Source organism: Anas acuta, chromosome 8 (assembly GCF_963932015.1).
Source record: "Anas acuta chromosome 8, bAnaAcu1.1, whole genome shotgun sequence".
Classification (NCBI taxonomy): Eukaryota; Metazoa; Chordata; class Aves; order Anseriformes; family Anatidae; genus Anas; species Anas acuta.
In genome coordinates, this window is record NC_088986.1 from 359409 (window position 1) to 380452 (window position 21044).

The 21044-nt window shown below is 37.7% G+C and overlaps 1 protein-coding gene across 3 annotated transcripts in view; it reads right to left on the reverse strand.

Annotated features, from left to right (window-relative positions):
* Positions 1-21044, reverse strand: part of TNNI3K (TNNI3 interacting kinase) — a 76233-nt gene that overhangs the window by 27118 nt on the left and 28071 nt on the right. For all 3 annotated transcript variants that reach the window (XM_068691198.1, XM_068691199.1, XM_068691197.1), the window contains 7 exons: positions 20556-20705; positions 18019-18105; positions 16270-16326; positions 15214-15306; positions 15067-15124; positions 14762-14956; positions 14302-14406 (listed from right to left, as the gene is read on the reverse strand). In XM_068691198.1, coding sequence (XP_068547299.1) covers positions 14302-14406; positions 14762-14956; positions 15067-15124; positions 15214-15306; positions 16270-16326; positions 18019-18105; positions 20556-20705 — 745 coding nt within the window. The remainder of the gene's footprint in view (positions 1-14301; positions 14407-14761; positions 14957-15066; positions 15125-15213; positions 15307-16269; positions 16327-18018; positions 18106-20555; positions 20706-21044) is intronic.

Genomic DNA, 21044 nt, shown 5'->3' on the forward strand with positions numbered 1-21044 from the left:
TCATTGGTAATCCTATTTCAGTTGCTTGTAACTTGGTAGAAAATTTAAATCTGTGCTGAGCTTTGATTTGCCATGAAAAAGAATAGAAATTGAAAAAATCTACCACTTGTATTTTCTATTCCTGTCCTGCTTGTTGGTCATGATGGTGGCATATCAATGTTAATGTACAATTTCAGAACAAAAGAATTGTAGATAATTTTAATTAATCAAATGTAACTAAGATATTAATTATTTACTCAGAGATGGGGTTTTTCTCTACAACAAACTCCTCAAGAGAAATGACAGAAGCCAATTTACAATGTGACATTTATAACATAACTGGATGAGGATTCAGGAAAAAGAAAATGGAACAATCCTGAAATGGCTACTAATATTTGCATTTACAGATTAAAGTCTTTAGGGACTATTCCAACCTTCTACATAACAAAGGACATTCAACCCCTCTGAATTCTTGACTCAGTTTAAGAACTGTGGCTGATCTAGATGATATGTTTTGAAAAAAGAAGATGTGTTCCTCATTGGTGAGACAACTACACTGAAGGGGTCAAATGGCTTTTTGACTGAACTGGCACAACCATCTAAATGGTTATAGCATAGCCTACATTACTGAAACGTAGACCTTTCTGAAAGGCTTTTAGCTTGCCCTATTACATGTGCCCAGCATATGCATTAAGTTCGTAACTCAGTAATATCTGCAACAGATGTGTTATCACAATGATCTGGGAAGCAAACTTCCTCTAATTGACTCTGGTCAGAAAGTACTGAAGGCTCATGCAGAATGCATACAGTCTTTCATGCAATCTTACTTACACAGAGAGGATACCGGATTAAAAAAATACTCCAAAAGTTTTGTCACCTTCTCAAAACCTAACTCATACAACTTCCTAGGAAGAACACAACAGCACAGCAATAACAAGAAGCGAAATGAGTTCTTGCTGATTTTTCTGCTATCTGTTCAGTTTCATCCATAAGATGCATATGTTTGTTAGAGTTATTAACGAAAGGACATTGGGATGGGTATGTTATATATGGGCTGGTAATTCGTGTCGAGAGTGGTTGATATTAATAAAGAAGGGGGAGATGTGGGAGTATGGCCATGGGGGTCGGAAAGCACCGTGGTTGAGATAACTTTAGACTCTTAACGATGAGGCCATCAGGAATGTAAAATTGTTTAGAGGGAACAAAGGAGGGTGATTCAGGAGACTCCATGCAGTCTCAGGTTTCTTGTTCTCCAGCCATTGAGGCATGGAAGTTTCTGGGTGTTCACTGTTGCTGTTATTTGCAAAGTTGTTTGACCAGTGAAAAGTTGTTTTGAAAAGAACTGCTGTGGAGAGAAGGGTATAAGAGGGGAGCCTGCCCTCAAGATGAAAAAAGGCAACACGATGAAGTTACGTCATCAATAAAGAAGCAGGAAAAAGGAGTGAAAAGGAACAGGCTGGCAGAATGGAGACCAGGAAGGGAACAGGCACTTTGATTGCCTCATGAAGATAGGTTCGGCCAAACTCAGCAAACTGCTCAGAGAAGCTCGTACAGAAAGTCGCTGGAAATGGGCGCACTGGAGCTGGGAAGAAGCTCGAGCTGAGAGAAGCGGAGCCGCGCACACAACTGCCCCTTGCTGGTAATCAGCCGGGCATTATGGGGAATCATACATCCTTAGGAACAAAGACTGTCCTGGTAGCCTTACAGCTTATTCTCCTTATTAACAATCAAAAGTTTATGATCCTGAAATATGGGACCAAACTGAGGTCAAGGTGTGGGACTCTGCAACTAAAAATGGCAAGGTTGCAGTGGGATTGCTCGGCACCTGGTGAGCAGTCTCTGAAGCCTTAAAGAGCCGTGTGGGACCACAGTCAGAAACGTGTGGTTTGCCAGACAGTGAGGGAGCTGCGAGCTCCTGTACTGATCCGACTGCTACGCCATCAGCCCCTCTGCTGCAGCAGCCATCGCAGGCTTTTGCTGTTCCGCCCCCTGATGACCTGGACGTGCCTTTTGACCCAGGCCCTATTGGCCTTGATTAGGAGATGGATCTGCTTTTCTTCGATCCGGGAAGAACGGGATACGTAAGGCCTGAAGACCGAGTTGCTTGACAAATTAAAGCGAGACATATTGTTCTAAAGGAATGGAAAATGGGGACTGTTAAGTCATGGAACTTAAAGGATTGTTACCTTTCCTGATTGTGCGTATATATAGGCATACTCGCAGTATTCTATATATTTAGAAGGTTTGATGTTCGTGTGTGCATGTTGGTGGAGCATAGACTCCCCTAACAGCCAGCGCTGTTTACTCGCCTTTTATAGCTTTTAAATATTTCTTTTATAAATATTACTAAATTCAGATTGAGATGAGACTTCATTTATAACAGAGACATTTCAAGGAAGTTGATAATATAGAGACCAGGTCGATGTCACCAGGAAAATTAAACCTAAAGGTCTTTCAAATAAACTAATTTCCAACAGCAGGCTAGAAGATAAAGCCAGGTATTTGGGGAATTTTTCAACTTTTGTTTTTTTCCTGAATTAAGAAAATTAAGATGGAAATAAGACATTTTATAACGTGCTGTGCAAGTAAAAAGACTGTTTCCTGCACACCTGTAAATACCTAAATAATATATAATGGTTAAAGTGTTCCAGTCTGCCTTTACCCTCTATGCTGGCACATGTTACAAATTACAGTAAGCCCTAGAAGCTTACATTCTTCAACTAGCAAACACCACGTATCAGAAGGAACATTCCCAGGGGGAATTGCAATAAAATTCATGCATTACAGAAAACAAAAGGTCCCTCTCCTCCTTTCCCCTCCTCCTTTCCCCCCCCCCCCCCCCCCCCAACTTCTTTGGTAGAAACTAGTTCAGATGGAGTTTCCACAGTCCTGATCTAGGTTTATATGCAGGCTGGTCACTAGAGGGAGGTGCAATGCACCATTTGTAAGCATGTGACATTACCTCTGAATTTTCTTATACTGTGGATCTCTGTGATATGGAGCAATTATACCCTTTGGTAACACCTGTTTTAGCTTAAATGCACATGTTCATTCTTGAGAGATAATTTAAATAACATTTATTTTGCCAGTACTAAGAAGTGCTGTATAGAGAAAAAGAACAAAATATAAGCAATGTTGGAATAGGTAGTATTATCTTTTTGCCGACTGTTATCTTACATAGTATTACAATTTAAGATAGTTTCATATGTTGCTTGTGTTTGTCAATATATTGTGGAACTAAACCACTAAAGAATGATAGCCTTTATCAGGCATATATATATATATATATATTTATCTTGCTTTATTTCTTGTATCTAATCCTTAATAGCCCCAAAAGGGAAAATGAAAGACAGAAAAAAAGAGAGATTGTTTTCCCTTCTCTCAGTCTTTTAATCCCAAGAGAATGGCAATGAGTATTAAATCAAATCAGATTCTTTGACGCTCTTGGTTACATCTCCCAAAGACAGGCATAGTCCTTGGTCTTTTAGAAGAGACTATTGGTTTTAAGAACAGTGTGACACTGTAGATATAGCTTAGTGAATCTTCAAACATAAATCTTGAAAATCTAGCTTTCGCCTAATATTGTCCCCCATTTCATATCTTTTGTCTGAACTGTGGAATTTGCATCTCTTTGTCGCATCTCTTCATGCAACAAATTAACAAACTAGACAGGGATTCGTTAGGAGAATTCATTCAGTCCCCAAGCACTGAATAAACACCTATATACATGTTTGTACAATTATGGGCTTCTGTGAATCCATAAATGCCTTTCAGATGCATTTATTTTCTTCTTCATCATAATATATTGAATATACAAAATGATGTGTCATTTTACTGCATTGCTTACTTACCTTTGACAGCATATGGATGTCAAAACAGAAGTGTTCCCTCCCTGTATACAAATACATTTTAGCTACTCATGCTCAGAACTGGCTGTAGAAAGACTCCTATTTTCATAGATGTATAGCACATTTGAGCACTTTTCCAGGAGGTAGCTAACTAACAACAGAGCTAGTTTCTCTCTCTTGCTTTTGCAGGCTGGAAATGCCAGGCCAGTGATCGCAAGCAGGTCTCTCTCAGAACTGAGAGGATGCCTTCAGAATAATAGAATCTCATCAAAATTTATGCACTACTGTTTCAGACATGCTGTGTTAAGAAAACTTTCGTTATGGAATAATAAAAGGTATCTGCATGCTTAGAATTTCAGTATTTTCATATTGCCATCCACCTGGACTACAGGACTTTCACTTGGGAAAACTCCTGGTGTGACTCAAATCCACAACATTGGATGAGTTGTTTATGATTTAGAAAGCTGAACACAAACATGTAACATGTATTTAATACAATGAAATTGCAGTCACTAGGAAGTTAGGAACATAAGCATACTTACAGCACCGTGGAACTTCAAGTTGGAATTAGGGTTTAGGATTAGGATTTAGGATTAGTGGCTGAAAACCTAAGGTGAGCTAGGAGGAAAATACAAAGCTTTTCTAAAGAGACAAAGAACACTAAATAGCCTTTTTGGAAGTCACCTACTTAATATTAAGAGAATAAAAGTTTTATGATAATCCAAGAGAATGTGAAGAGGCCAGTTGATAGATGTTGATAGATGTAAGGCAATTCCAACTTTTTAAGTGCAGATAAACTAAGAAAAGATTAATATATTATTTGTTTCTTGAAGTCTTTAATACATAATGGCATTCCAAGTGAAATACATGCATTAGTCAACCAAACTTACAGCCTACATTATAGATACCAGACTATGAAGTGGTTGGTTGTGACAGCAGAGGACTGGGTTTGTTGACTCACATAATATCTCTCAGTCCTAAACTGAGTGATGACTAAATGATTCTTTTTGGTCTTACTATTTACAGAGCAGGATGAAAAAAAGACTATGTATGGTGTTTGAAAATACCTCCCAACTGAGAAAAATGATGTTCTTTCACTCCTATATGTGTAGAAACATGCTATTTTGAATCTTTTCTCTTTTTTTTTTTCTTTTTCTTTTTTTTCCTAGGCATCAGTATTATTTCAGATTCATGTCTTGTTCCACATGACACTCTCAACTGAAGGTTTTTTTAGAAAAGAAGCTGAACTGTAGGATAGTTGATGACAGTTTGGAAAGCCATAGTTTGTAGTCAATACATTGTGAAAAATAAGGGGTAATAGTTTTCAACTAGGATAGCATCTAGTTATAGTAAAAGGTAATCTGATTCACTTCACTGTATTTACAGCTTTGGAGCTCCTTTATTCTTAACCTCACAGTGGATCATTGCAACATCTGTGTGAAGTTATAAATGGTTGTATCCTGCAATGGGCATTGATTTCAGAGGATATTACTGTATACAAACTTCTGATGTGAGCTGTAGTACATATTGATTTCATCTGTGTCCAAATTACTTTTCTTGTAATATTGACTTTTTTTTTTCTTTTTTTTTTCTTTTTTTTTCTTTTTTTTTTTTTTTTCTTTTTCTCCCCAAAAGCAAATATGTGTGTGCAGAACAGTCTTCACATTAGAAAGTCTGGCTTTCAAAACAGTTGAAAGCATTTCTGTGCTGCCCTTCTATACCACTAAAAATGTTTCTGAATCACATGTTGCCATACTGTATGTAGCGGAGAATGCTGGCTAACTAAATCATAAGAGCCAATAACTATCATTTGACTCACGTACAGGAGTTCACCACGTACACGAATCTCTCACGTACACCTGTGAACTAAGGTTTCCAATACCTCTCAAAAGTACACTGCTTTTTTCAAAAGTGAATGTATAGAAATACAGTTTTAAAATCTTTACTATGATTCCCTGCTATCTCTTCCATTTTTAGAAATATAAACCCCACAAGATTGGTGCAGAATAGATATAAATGCAATTTCAAAATGCTGAAATAAGGTTTGAACCAAGAAAGGATTTCTCAGTTGCTTTCAGGGCTCAAGACAGACGATGTTACCAAATTACAAATGATCTGGCAGGGGTCATGCAAGAGGGCCCATGAAGGGGGCCATGAAGGGCATTTTTCCTGTGGGACACTGGGTAGCTCTGGGTCTGTGTGTGCATTGGTACAATGCTGCTTTCAATGCACTCTGCCCTGTCAGCAAACTGCTTAGCACAGATACAGCACTGCAGGCATTCTTCAGTTCCAGCAAGCTCAAAGCAGAGACAAAGTCATGCCTGTCTACACCTGCAGGCAGGCATGTCTAAAACACTTCCAAAGCAGGTCTTTGCTTTCCCAAAACCCATAACTGGATTTTATTTTCCACCACTGAGTACACTGTCTCTTGACCTTCCCTCTCCCCCTTTTCCTCCTGCCCATTCTCCCATCTGATCACAAGGATCACACACCAGCCACAGCAAAGGCTGCTTCTCAGCACGACTGGAGAGAATGGGATAGCTTCTTTGTATTCTTTTCTATTTTTCTGGTGCTTCACGAAGTTTTATTCAAGGTAAACACATGGCTGTCACCAAAGCTGGACTTTAGCAGGTAGTTGCATACCTCCTTTCTTTGTAGGGAGATGCAGCAAAAGGAAGGTGGCTGGCCAGAACAGCCTGTAGTTTATTGCAAATGTGCAGGTGCTTCACCAGGTATTTTAAAAGGAAATGTTCCAACAAAGACCTCCTAACGTGACTAATGCCCGGCACAGGACTCTCAGTCACGCTGTCCTGAAAGTGGCATGCTCTCTCTTTTGATGCAACACATGGCAGCAACAACTCTCCTGGGCACGTGGCCAGGTGCAGCTTGTGAGAAGGGTGAACTAGGGAAACTGGTGGCATGCAGACCAACAGAGTACTGAAGAAGCCAGGTGTCGCAAAATCAGGTCAGTGAGCGGGGACCTGGAGCCAAAGGTACCAACAAGACATGCTTTACTCAGCTGTGCCCTCCCCTGCTCTGTCCCTAACACTCCTCGCAATGTCCCTAACACTTCCTTCACCAGGCAGCGAGACCCAGAGCTCTCCAAGCACTGGGGAAAAGACACCTGCATGGTCTGATCAGGGTGCTGGGCTGGAAGGTTTCCTGGCACTGAGTGTGCATGGACAAAGGCAGGCTGCCTGCATGGACTGGAGACAGCCTGAGAACTGATTTCCTCAGATGGTGGAGGCTGGGGTATACCAGTGTTGGTGGGACCTGTGCCTTTCCGAATGTGTGTTTTCAAAAAAAAACAACATAATGACAGAGACAGGTGGACTCTATCAGTCAGTACAAAAAGAAGTGACCATATGCTCACTGATGAGCATGGTTACAGTATAGGATACATGGGAAAGCTAACACTTATTTTTGGGTTCTCTAAAAGGGCTCAATGGAATCAATTTATCGTGAATTCCATTTCACAGAACAGCAACAATGAATCAAAATTCATTATTATGCTAGAAGGATGTCTGGAGATGTAAGCTTTTCTTTCAAAAATTGAAAACAGCTTTATGGAACCCAGTTCCTGGGAGAGACTTTGTAGTATGCACGTAAAATAGCAAATGGAAGGCAAACTTGTGAAGAACAGGTACTAAAAATTAATAATACTGAAGCTTTGAATATTTTTCTTTGTTTGTTTCTGTGCTTGATCAAGATAAAGCACTGCCAGCAGCCAAATTAAAAAAAAAAAAAAAAAAAAGGAACTTAATGCATGTTCCACACAAAACATTACATTTATCCCAGTTTGGTTAACTCATGTATGTCAACGTTTTGTAGAGTCAGGAACACTGAAGTAACTATTTTATATGCAGCATGAATTAGGATTATTTAACAGGTGGTTGTAACATTTTAATCTGCAGAGAAGGATCCACATGCTTAAGAGGAGGTAAAATACCATTAAATGGGGGAGTCACGCTGTCACAACAGTCAGTGCTGCATGCAGAGTTTTGCACACAGCCTGCCCTGATCTGGCTGAATCCAGCACGAGGAGAAGGTCCCTGGTGTCCTGTGCAGTGGAACTGCACCAGTCTTTAATCCTAATAGACCTATAGCTTAGGGGATCATCTATACTTTTCCAAGCAGCTCAGAAATAATCTGAAATTTGTTCAATATCACTTATTCTAGGAGAAAAGGGAAATTCTGAGGTTTTACACACACATTCACTTGTTTTTTGAACCACTTTGATATTATCATCATAGAATGCAAATACATATCACAGCAGGGACAAGATGTGCCATAAATATTAGCAACCAGAAAAAGCTGCAGAGAGGTGGAAAAACACTTCCTCACTTCTATACTTAACTGGGTTTAAAAAAATAAAAATAAAATAAAATAAAATAAAATAAAATAAAATAAAATAAAATAAAATAAAATAAAATAAAATAAAAGGTGATTCTGTGCCTTGTACAGAAACTTGATGAGAGAAGAAGCTGTTAAAATAAACTGGGAAGGTGAACTATTGCCACAGGTTCAAATCCTTTAGGGATTTGGAAAGAATCAAGCTCAAGGACAAAACAAAATACTTGCCAAATAAATATTTGCTAATTAAATATTTGCTAATGAAAGGCATGCACCATATCTAAGATCCAGTACAAGAATATGCATCATGACAATGAAGGCAAGATTTCTTTTGTCTTTTGTGAAATGCTTCTTAGCAGGAAGTGTATATAGAGTCCACTGAAAATTGATTTACTGATCAGAGAAGCTATTCCAATTGATTTAATTTTCAGCAAAGAACACACAAGAGGAAGAAGAAAAACACCAATTATGTGCTACCAAATAAAAGAGAAAGACTTAGAAACTAGCATCACAGATTTTCAGAAAAAAAATGAGAACATGGGGAAAGATTCAAAAAATGCTTTAGCAAGGTGAAAAAAAAACTATATAATTTTTTCATAAAAGCATATGAATGTGGATGCAACAATGCTTACATGATATTCATCAAAATGTTGACTGAACCAAGTAAATCATGAGAATGAAAAGTATATGAAAAAAGAAATGAAAAAGCTGGCATGCATGGTGAAGGGAAAATGAAAGTAATGTTGATGGTCTCAACAAAAAAGTGTAATTTGACCTATTAGAGCTGTAGATATGAGCAAGAACAGTTAGATGAGGAATACAAATTTTACCAAATCATAGTTTTTAGGACAGATACAACTTAAGCTCTCCCAGCCAGGACTTCCACAAATCACTATCTTTAAGATTTCTAGTTTCACTTGAACCCAAACCTCAGGATAATAAATTTAATTATAAAAATGTAATGGTTACGGTGTAACCATGACTCTCATAGTTTATATTAAATCTTACTTTAACTTCCATATATATTTTCTATCAAAAATATTTAAGCAATTTTAGTAGGACATGTGGAATTGTTTTGAGACCCCCACTAGATAGTAAATGAAAACATTAATCTAATGTAAGGCTAACTAGAGAGACTCTCAAATGTTGTACCCTTGCTTGAATGTAGGCACATGAATCATGCAAAAGTATGAACTTTTCTGTGGCCTCAGTTTAAATCTGGCGTCTGTCAGTACCACAAATATTATCACAATTTCTTGATGTGAAGAAAATGTATTGAGCCCTAGCTCCAATTTCAATCTTTTCAAGGGCTGTATAGGCTTTGAATAAACCCAGCCTGACAATAAGCTCAGTCAGGACCTGGTTTGACAGTTTTTGTGGAGAAGCCAAGAAATCAATAAACAGACCCTCTCACCCTGTCTTTACATGGCATACATAAGTGCTTCTGACAAAACAATGCTGAAATCCCATCTTGGTGCCGAGTGTATGAACATATCTGAAAGCAGGCGGTAGTCTCCAGCAGGGGCTTGTCAGGCCATTACCTCCAGTAAACACTGTACTTACCAATTTTTCTAAGGTAAAAAACATATAACCGACAGAAATAAGGTTTAGAAAATTCAGCTCACAAACACTATTGTTACCTCAATGGCACTTGGAAATTTGAAAACCACAGATGATGCAAAAGGAACTCTTAAGTCTCTGTTTTGAGAAATGCAGGAAGATAAATTTGATCTGAGCTGACAGAAGGTTAATAATGAGTTCAGGAGAATCACAATTAATTGTCTTCTGTTAAGGCCTCACACAGTTTGAAACGGTGAGACCAAGCATCATTCTCTTCATGAAGCAGAGGAAAGAAAAAAAGATGAAAGAATCAAAGTGCGTAATCGCCCTGGCTTTAACAAAAGCAAGTAGTTCTGCGAGCCTGGCAGATACAATTTCTCTTTCTAAGGGCAAGAGACAGAGAAAGAATATTCAGTGCATGTTCCTTTCCCAAAGAACAGGGCCATGAAAAGATCCTTCTACCTTTAATACACTGTAGGTTTAATGAAAGGCAACTGCTATTTTAAGGTTTTAAGGGGATTTTATAACAAAGAGGAGTTGCAGACACCATCCCCATTACCACCAGGCTTCCATCCTCTCTTTCATCTTTCTCACTAAGCCAGCTCTCAGAAACTTTTACAGATAGTTACAGCCATCAAATCAAGGTTAGTTGCTCAAAGGCTTGGTCCAACCATGTCCAGCTGTTATGGCTTAAATTAAATTGATACTAAAATAGTCTTTTATTATTATTATTACTAAAGTGCTATAATCATTGTGACTACAATCCCTCACTGCTCTAAAACTCAATTTAAGTAGTAATAAGTTGATAGATGCCACTATTTCTGATAAGGTTCAGAACTTCTTTTCCAGAACTGGAAAGCAAAATAAAACTCCCAATTATTCTTAAAATGGCAGAAGGATAACCCCTGTTCCAGGGTAGAGACACGAAAGATCCGTTTTCTTCTCTGTTCCATCAAGCCATGTTGCAGATTCATTTAATGCATTATGTGCATTGCATTAGATTTCAGAACTCACATAGAGGGTTACAAGCTATATGAAAATGAAAGGTAAAAAAAAAACACATGGCTTCTGAGAAGCCACTGCAAAACTTAACACGAAAGGGTCAGAATTTCATTCTTGGTCTTTCTGTTCAGTTATCATAAAGATTTTCATCTAGTAATTGTGTCTGTGGGCTGACTGGGACTCATGCTGAAAACATGACTTCTGCTCTTACACTAAAAAGTTTCAAAAGTTAAGCTACTCTCAGCACTGTACATCAGCTACACTGATGTCCTTATAGCAATTTATCTTTTGACCCTTACAAATGTGATCTGGAATAAGTTCTGTTAGGCAATGATACACTTTTGGGCTCTCTAGTGAGACACTTTTCTGTGTGTGGAAAACTATTTAAAAATTCTTTTGTGCAGAAGCAGTTTTCTAACAGACAGTAGTGACAAGGCATAATGCTGAACCATAAGGTTTGGATCTTTTGCAGTCCTGAGAGAGTTACTTAGACTGTAGCATTCAGATGTGGGGATTTTGGCTTGTGCCATGATAGAGCCAAGAAGCCCAGCTCCAAAAGAAAGCATCTCACTCTGAGCTCCAAAGTTTGATGGTCTGAAAGTAAACTATGAAAGTATGTGGTTTTATGAAGGAGACACAGTAAGAAACTGGAAGATGTATAAAGTCAGAGACAGTGGCATGACAAGAAGGAATCTTGAGTGTTAGGAGGAGGACATTGATGCTATGCAGTGGAGAATCTAGGTATATGGTATCTTATAGGTACATAAAGGAAAAATAAAAATAAGGTAGTAAGAAGCCATTCTTCTAGCTGGTCATTTTTGCAGGTTGATATCCAGGTTGCTTTGTGCACAGCAACTTCTAGTAAATCCACCTTTTACTTTAAAAATTGGACACTCATTAAGGCCTAAGCCAGCTTTTCTCTTTAACTTTTTCAAAAGTCTCTAGGACTGTTGGAGCCACCTTGATGTTATAAACAGCTATATTTTTTTGAGAAAAAAAAGTTTAACTTAGATAACATCTGTCCAGTGCCAAGCTCTTCCTCACTCAACAGAAAGTTTATAATACCAGCAGTTTCTCTTTCCCCTTAGTCCAGACTTTGTCGTACAAGACAAAGTCCAGACTTTGTCTACAAAATGTAGAAGTAAAAACCAAAATAATAGCAAGAATAGAAAAAGTTATTTAAACTGTCAAAATAAAACGTTTCAAAGGCCTCTAAAATGTAGGTCTAGGTTTTGTTAGGCTACAAGAATTTTGATAATTGACATAGCTTTGAAAGTATTCAGTCAATAAAAGCAACATACAAAATAAATTGTGACAGATTTTATGTAGCTCTGTTACAGTAAAATTGCAGAATATGGTTTATACTATTATACTTCTATTAGGTCTCCATACAATCAGTATATACAGATAAATAAATCAGGTCATCAGTATTCTCCTAAATATCACATGAACATCATATGCATACAGAAACACCATATCTGCACATCTAAATCAAGTAACTGGGTGTGTAATTGGCAATGGTTACAGGAGGTTAATTTCTGTTTAACTTCCTCAGTATGCAGGGCTGTTTTTTTCTTTCATAACCACAAATAGAGATATTTCATTTAATAAAGGAACCTCAAGAGCATTTTTAAAAGTACTGTTTTAAACCAAAATTTCTTGGGGACTGAGAGAAAATTCAGCTAGGCATAATATATCATTACATATATGCCTGGCTCTCAAATTTCTCACAATGGGCCCCTGCAAGAGACAGGATGCCAAGTAAGGTCAGCTTTGGCTTGCATGTCTATGACTGTTCTTATATACAGATCTATTATCTCTTCCTCCCTAGCCCCTCCCCAGTATTCATATCATGCTATAAATCTCAAAAAAACTCCCATTTATAAAGGACAAATTTATCCTTCAAATATGTAATGATTTAAAGTCCCTTAATTTATAGGTGTCCTTTGTAGTGTTGTCACTGTAGGTACACTTAAAGCAGGAAAACTGAGCCTTTCACATATGAAGGCCATGTGCTTCTCCTGAAGATGCCAATACCAATGTACAGAAAGTGGCTTGCTGTCTCTTATATCTTTCCTTCACAAATTCATTCCAGAACCCTGAGCTAGGCAGTGTCTCACAATCAGTTTACTTTTTCACTCAGCAAGGGAAAAATTAATCTCTTTTTCCCCCCAAAATGAGTGTATTTCACACAGAACTTTTCAATACACCTTTCATTATTGCTAGGAAATGAAAACTTGGAGCAAGATATTGGCAAATGTTCTTTATTGTACCATTGTAACCCTATAGGACCCTATAGGACCAATCACTTGAGGTACAAACAACACAAACACTTCTCAATTCTATTTAAAACAAGCGGTAAAACAAATGTCAAATGAAGAAAGGTATGCCTGATACTGAAGGAAACCCATTTTGTAACTCACTTCATCCTACTTTTTAAAAAATTATTTCTGTATAACTTTCTTGTCACAGTGATCATATATATACTTGAAGGAGATGTTTGTAAACAACCTACTGTGGCTAAAAAGTGCAACAGCTGTTCAGCACTAACTTCTTTGTCTAGTTGTTTTTCTTGATATACGCCTAGAGGTAATTTTGATTAGTCTGCTTCCAAAGTAGAATTTAGCACAGAATGGCTAGTTTAAGTGAATTCTGGTACAGACACAACACAAAGAAATTCCACTCAGTAGAAATGTTTCTTATTTCTAAGAAATATTGAACATCATTGGGCCAAATGTAAGAAGATACGTTTTTGTCTGTTTTTAACAGTTGCATCCTTCAGTGACAATTGCAGTTCAGCAAATGTGTCTCATGAAGTTTGCATAAAAACAGTGAGTATTTTTCAAATCAGTTTCACTTCCAGAGGGAAATCTGGATAACTGACTCAGGCAGACTCCCTTGTCAGTCTAGACTGACTCTAATGTAGACTACCTAATGTAACGGCGTGAGTATAAGCATCAGGCAGTTAATCTAAACTAGCTGGCTACTCCCTCCTAGAACAAGCCTAGGCTCATCCCATTTCAAGACAGGCTGATAAAATGAATGGGAGGGATTGCCTTCTGCAAGTCAAGAATTATTTCTGTTATTATTTCCTTAGGGGGACTAGCGATGATTTAAAATTAGGTCCCTAATTATTAGAGGGGCAATTGGTGAAATGAATCATATAGTTCCTTGGATTCCAAATATACACTGGGAGGATATACCACATTGCATAAATTGTAAAAAGGCAATCCTGCATGATTAATATATACAAATAGGATGTAAATAGTTTGCGATTTCAGATAAGAAATCTGTCAATTAAATTATTATTAGCATGAAATTGACTACTATGTGTCAAGTTATTCAAGTAAAATGTATTAAAGCCTCCTGTAAATGTGAAAGTATCATGTCCCATTTACCCAGTCCAACTGATGCAAGCAGACCCTCCTCCAAGCTCCACCAGTTTTAATGAGAGACCACACAGATACAAGAGTCTGCAAGCACAGGTGAGACTGTAGACCATTGCTGTTGATTTTAAGCTTTATATTCCCTGAATTTTAGAATAAAGAAAGGCGCTTACCTGTTCAAATCACGATGTATGATTGGTTGTGTGAGATTGTGGAGGTACTCCATACCTTTAGCTACATCTACAGCAATGATTAATTTAGACTGCAGATCGAGAGTTCTATATATTGAAAAAAAACCACACAAGTATTACTCAAAGTTAATAAACAGACAAAAATAATATGTAAATCATTCTTATCTGTAAATCCTGGAACATTTAATGTTTTTTTAAATACAAAATAATATTATATAATCTGTGTAATATAAACGTATAGAATATAACAAAATTACTGCATTTTTTTTATTAGTTATTAATTTTCTTTGTGCACCCAATAATCGTAATCAAAGCCAATTTTTTCCTATTGTGTTCCTTTTACTATTGTTTTATAGTGAAATGATTAGCATTCACATTGGTACAAATTTACTTGTCTTTCAAATTCTGTACCACAAGCCCTAGCAAAGACCAAGTGTAATACCTCTTCTGTTCATGAAGCAGGGAGAAGAGTGATCCTCCAGAAATATACTGAGTGACTATTGCAAACTGACTTGGGTCATCTAAACAAGCTCCAACAAACTGGATGACACATGGATGATTCAGTCGACAGAGAATGGAAACTTCACGGCAAAACATGTCCACATCAGATTTGGAGCAGTAGGTATTGGCTCGGTAGCTTAGAATTTACATGAGACAAAATTAAGATAAAACCATAACAAAATCATTACAAAAATACTTCAAACTACCTCATCAACCAAGTGGAATGGAAAAGGCTGGCAAGCTTACCGTTTAATTGCTACAATTTTATTTCTGCATCGTCCCTTATATACTTTTCCAAAAGACCCTAAAATAATTTAAATAAATAAGTATGATGATAAGATATTTCTTATGAACATCAAACACTTAAAATGGAGGCATTATTATTTCTGGTACCTGAGCCAATAATCTCATGGAACTCTATTTCAGAGAGCTGAAGATGGAAGTGTGATGGCAAACCGGCACGGAGGAGAAGAACATCTGCCTTTTCTGCAAAAGAAAACAGTTATCTTATTGGTAAAACACAGGGTCACACAGAAGTACAGAATATAAGCATTTAACTTCACAAAACCATTACAAAGTAAAAACTGTTTTTCCTCCTGTAAAGTGGTTGCCTGATAATCCTATTCCCTTTTCTTTCAAAATAAACCTCAATAACAAACAAATAATTGCAACATTACAGTTGCCTTGGGCCTTCTTGGGTTTAAAATCTTATCACTGATGAACACTGTCCCATAAGAATATTCTGACTGTATCAGGTAATGATTGTATAAAATCTTTTATATGGATAATTAGTTCCTTTTTTCTTTCCTGTATAGCTAATACTTATTACTAATGCAGTGCATGTTATTTCACATCTGATCTACTCTTCAGTGACACACAGAATCTGAATTTTGCAACTTAATTTAGTTAACAAACATCTCTCTCTTGTTAATCTATTTGGCTTATTACTATAAAGTTCATCAGAATATTTCTCAATGGAACATTTAGATGCTGCTAAAGGACATAAGGATTTGATTAAACCCAGACTGACCACTTGAAATAGAAAATTGAAAGGACCACCAAAAGTGAAATATTCATATGAATGTTTTATCCACGGGTGTTTCAGAATAATGCAATTTATTCATGGATGTGTGTGTATTTCATAAGTACTAATTCACAACCCTTTCTCCTAAAAACAACAAAATATACATTTTAAAGAAAATTAAAGTATGATGCGTAGAGGAATTATCATGCTGTTGAGCACCTCTGCAGACACCAAGAAGAAAAATTTCAAGATAATTGTTTCCTGAAATTATCCTAGGGAGATATAGCTACTGCTTATGCACAACACTACATTTCTGAGTTAAAAGAAATCCAAGAATAATGAATCTTGTGTGGTACATTTAGGCTGAAAAACACCTTGCGTAGAAGAGTATAAAACTCTGAGTTTTCCCTTGCCATTGAGAATACCTTTTGTCATGCTTTTAATTTTTCCTAGAGGGGATGGAACTGACACATAGGAACCATCTGAAATAAAAGAACAGAATGAGTTTTACAAAATTCAAAGATAATATAAGCATACTGATAAGTATACAGGTAAATTAACAAGGCAATGGTTGCTTAAAGAACAAGAACAACAAAACCAACACCAGGACAAACATACATTCAAGTATTCACACACAAAAGATTGTGGCATGTTATATTGCTGCATTGGTCAAAGAGAAGCTTGACATGAGCTGGCAATGTGTGCTTGCAGCCCAGAAAGCCAACTCCCAAGGGAGGGCCACAAAAACGATCAAGGGGCCGAGAGTTGGGGTTGTTCAGCTTGGAGAATGCTCAGGTTCCAGGGAGACCTTATAGTGGCCTTCCAGTACCAAAAGGGGGCTACAGGAAAGGGGGAATGACTTTAAACTAAAAGAGGGTAAATTTAGATCAGATATAAAGAATAAGTTCTTTACTCAGAGGGTGATGAGGCACTGGCACAGGTTGCCCAGAGAAGGTGTGGATGCCTCATCCCTGGAAGTATTCAAGGCCAGGTTGGATGGGGCTTTGAGCAACCTGGTTTAGGGAAAGGTGTCCTGCCCATGGCAGGGGGTTGGAATTAGATGACCTTTAAGGTCACTTCCATACGAAACCATTCTAAGATTCTTGAATGTGATTTGCTTATAGCTTCACTAAACTCTATAGAACAATATTGAATTTCAGTAATGTTAAGAAGGGCCAATGTAGCCTTTCATATCAGATAGATTTTGTAAAGGTACTTAGATCATATTAACAAATTCTGACAATTGGGCTGCCAGTAAATTGGTCTGTTCAGCTCATTAAGTAGATGTTTCAAAAGACCTCAGCTTTGTGTACCAAAAATTTCATCTTGTTTTTCTACTTAAACAGGAGCTGAATTCTTTTTAACAGTCAACATTAAAAGTCCCTCTGGATGTTTTAATGCCAAAATGGATTTCCAATGCATGAATAAACTTGGTCCTCTAAAGATTTACTTGAACTTGATATGTACAAAACCTAAACCTGGAACAAGTTAAACTACTCTGTGGATGTGGAAAGGTAGGGAGGAGAATGATCCTGTTGCTGACTGTCGGGTTCTTCCTGTTTACATGACAGGAAGTCAGTGACCTGGACAAGCTGCAATGTATAACATATTTACCTTCTCCATAGGAAACAATCTCAAAACCCTGTAAAATGTTTTATCTATCTGCTTGAATTAATATTCTTCTTGCCACTTGCCATACAGATGCCAATGAGTAATTTTGTAGCAAGAAAGGGTAACTAATTCTTCCCAAGGGTGAATTACGTATCTAAAGATATTAAAAAATATGAAAGGGACTGAGCATGGAAATATACTGAATGCCAGTAATCAAAGAAACATCAGAGGTAGACAACAAAAAGAGAATAGCTAAACAAGGCATTAAGGATATTAAAAGCTATGAGTAATGATTACTGGGAAATGATCATCTCAGCTTTTAGCTTTTCTTCCTAGCAAGGAATAGAAAGTGACAACTCTATTTTCAGATAAAGGAAGAATTTTGACAGAAAAAGGGGATATATGATATGTGGAAAATGGGGATTCTCATGACACTAGTTTTCTTTGTGCCATGCAGAATAGATCTAATGCTCCTTCACATTGGTGGAGCACTCCCAGAGACTCCCAGTGGTCTTTGGATCAGGCCATTTGTTTAGCAATTAAAGTGATTTCTCAGACCATACCTCCCCCAGGCTGTGAATATTCATTACATGGTGATTCATCTTGAGGTCGTTTATAATGCTTCAGAAGGGTCACAATGGCATCATGACCTAAAGAAAGAGGGAATATAAGGATTTGTAGGTAAACTCAACGGTCACTTTAAAAATCAATTTATATAAAATCAGGGGATTAAAAAAAAAAAAAAAAGAACTGTGTCTCTAAAACATGTAAGCAAGGATGCAAGGATGCAGTAATGCTAATCTAAAATTTAATATAATTTTTAACTACAGAAATACTGGGAAAATACCTAAAAGCAAGCATGTTATTTTGAGCTCACCTAATACTAACATGTGATACATGGCAATAGAAAAAAAAACAAAACACCTGATACAGAAATATATAAATGGAGGTTGATCGATGGAGGTTGTTTGTAGTCTTCAAGAAGCCTTAGAAGGGAAACCAATACCTGAAAATATTTCAGTTATGGTGTCTCAAACTGGACAAAATGTTTACACTATACTGCTATAGATATTTGCTATACTCGTCATTCTACTTGCAAAGAACCAGAGGTCTGTGTGCACACAATATGCTCAGTCTCTCAGATATCTGATGTACAAAATTCTGCTTGGTAATGCTCAAAAATCCTTTCTAAGCCTTTCAAAGCTCTCTTTTCATTTATTTATTTATTTGTTTGTTTGTTTATTTATTTTTCTACAGTATTTTTCGTACAAAATATTTTGCCAATATCAGGTTTCTGAAAGGCCCTTAAAGTCTGCTGTTTTACTTCATTACAATCATTGTCATAATAAATAGTACTGCAATGGTTTGGAGGATGGGGGAACGTCCCAGAGTCCTCCAAATATAACTTGTATTTTTCCCCATTCCCTAGAAAACATACAGAAAAAACAGCATTTTGGAGTTCTTGTTTTGTGCTCACTGTAAAGGGTTGGGCTCAGCATTGCTTATTCATACACACAAGCCAGTAGGAAATGTTCCTGATTGCTGATTACAAATACGAGAGCAGGCAAGAAGAAAAAGACCTCATGCTTTTGGAATAAGGTCATGATGCTTTGATCATGTACCAAATGCTATCTTTAATTTCAATAGCTCTCGCAGCTCCATTTAATTGGAGCAATTTCCTGCCTGCTCAGTGAAAAAGCAGAAAAAGTAAGTTAAGCTTTTTTTTTTTCCCCTCTCCTGTTATTAGAAACTATGTTCTCCAGGAAAGATGTTCTGCTGGCTCAGAATGCTGCTAGGAACATGAGCTCACACCAAAGTGTGTCAGAAGAGGAACAAGAGGAACACTCCTCTAAAACATAGTAAATTAATTCAAGGACAGGTTTCTACAGATAACAGCTTTATAGACATCCAAACTCATAGGATACTTGAGATAAATGTTTGAAGTGTTATTGATTAAATTAACATAAATGCTAGCCCAAAGATGGAAACTTCTTCACCAAAGCAATTAAGAGACTACTTAAATATCCTTTCACAGTCCATAAGCATGGCAATGCCAGGAAGAATAAACTGCAGGGTAGTCCGCATAAATACATGGCTGTTGAGCACTGATGGGATTCCTTCATAAACTGCCCCAGCATGGGTCTGTAACACGGGGTCCATCCATCAGGAGCAAACTGCTCCCACCCAGTTTCCCCGTGGGCAGCAGCTCCCCCAGACCTGAGCTCCGGCCCGGGGCCTGCTCCTGCGGGGGCTCTCCATGGGCCACAGCCTCCTCCAGGCCACATCCACCTGCTCCACCGGGGGCTCCTCCACAGGCTGCAGCGTGGAGATCTGCTCTGCTGTGGGACATCATGAGCTGCAAAGGATCCTCTGCTCTGGCACCTGGAGCAGCTCTTCCCCTCCTTCTTCACTGGCCTTGGTGTCTGTGGGATTGTTTATCTCATGTTTTTCTTGCTCCTCTCTCACTACAGTTGTGCAGCAGGTTTTACCTTTTCTTTATTTTGCTCTCCCAGAGGCACAACCAGCATTGCTCACTGGATCATCTCTTTCCAGCAGTGGGTCCCTTTTGGAGCTGGCTAGACATGGCTCTTTTTTGACATTGGGCAGCTCCTTGTATCTTCTCACAGAAGCCACTCCTGCAGATCATCCTGCTACCCATCCCTTGCCACATATACCCAACACACCATGCAGCCGACATATCAACAGTGTAACAGGAACCATGGAAAATACTCTGCTTTGAGCCATATTTGCAAGAACTGAAGATTGCTAACTCTGATGTATTGTTCCTTTTAATGCCTCCTTCATTAATAAAATTAAATCTCTTCATGTATGTCCCAGCAGCCTTTCTGAACAGGCTGTTTCCTGTTTTAGCAGCACATAAATACTTCTGTCCTTGACTTTGTGTTGAAGTAAACTCATGTTCAACAGAATATCTGAGAAGATAAAAATAAGGGCTTGTTTTTATAACCCTTCATGCCGTGAATTAGAAAGCAGATGGTGAGAGCTCAGTCTACAGGGACTGGAGGGTTATTTTGTGCTCTTATCTCCTGCCTATACTGTTCCTATGAATTTTGTAATGAAAACCAGAAAACTGAAATACCTTTCTCATAAGCCCACATCAAACACGTCTGCTCATCCTTTTCTCCACTGGACCTGCTGGGATCACAAGCTACGAGATTCATATCAGCTCCATTATCCAGTAAAAACTGTACTAGACGAATATGACCATGATAGCAAGCACAGTGTAATCCTAGAACATCAGAGAAGCATGGTAAGCATAACTGTCAAAACACTATAGTAGGACTTGCAGCAACACATATAAAGGACAAACTAATTTACCTGATAAAGGAATATATTATGAAACAAAAACCTGAGGCAGTAGATGGAAAAATAATGCTGCAAGAACCAATCTATTGCCTGCTATACAGCATGTCAGCATTTACTCTACCACCTACAAATCACATTTAACAACTTTGCATGTGAGGAAAAATAAGTAGAAGCAAAGAAGCTTTTTTTTTTTTTTTTTTTTTTCTTTGCCTGTAGTAGAGACATGGAGGCATGCAGCCCTTCAGACACTACATCCTATATG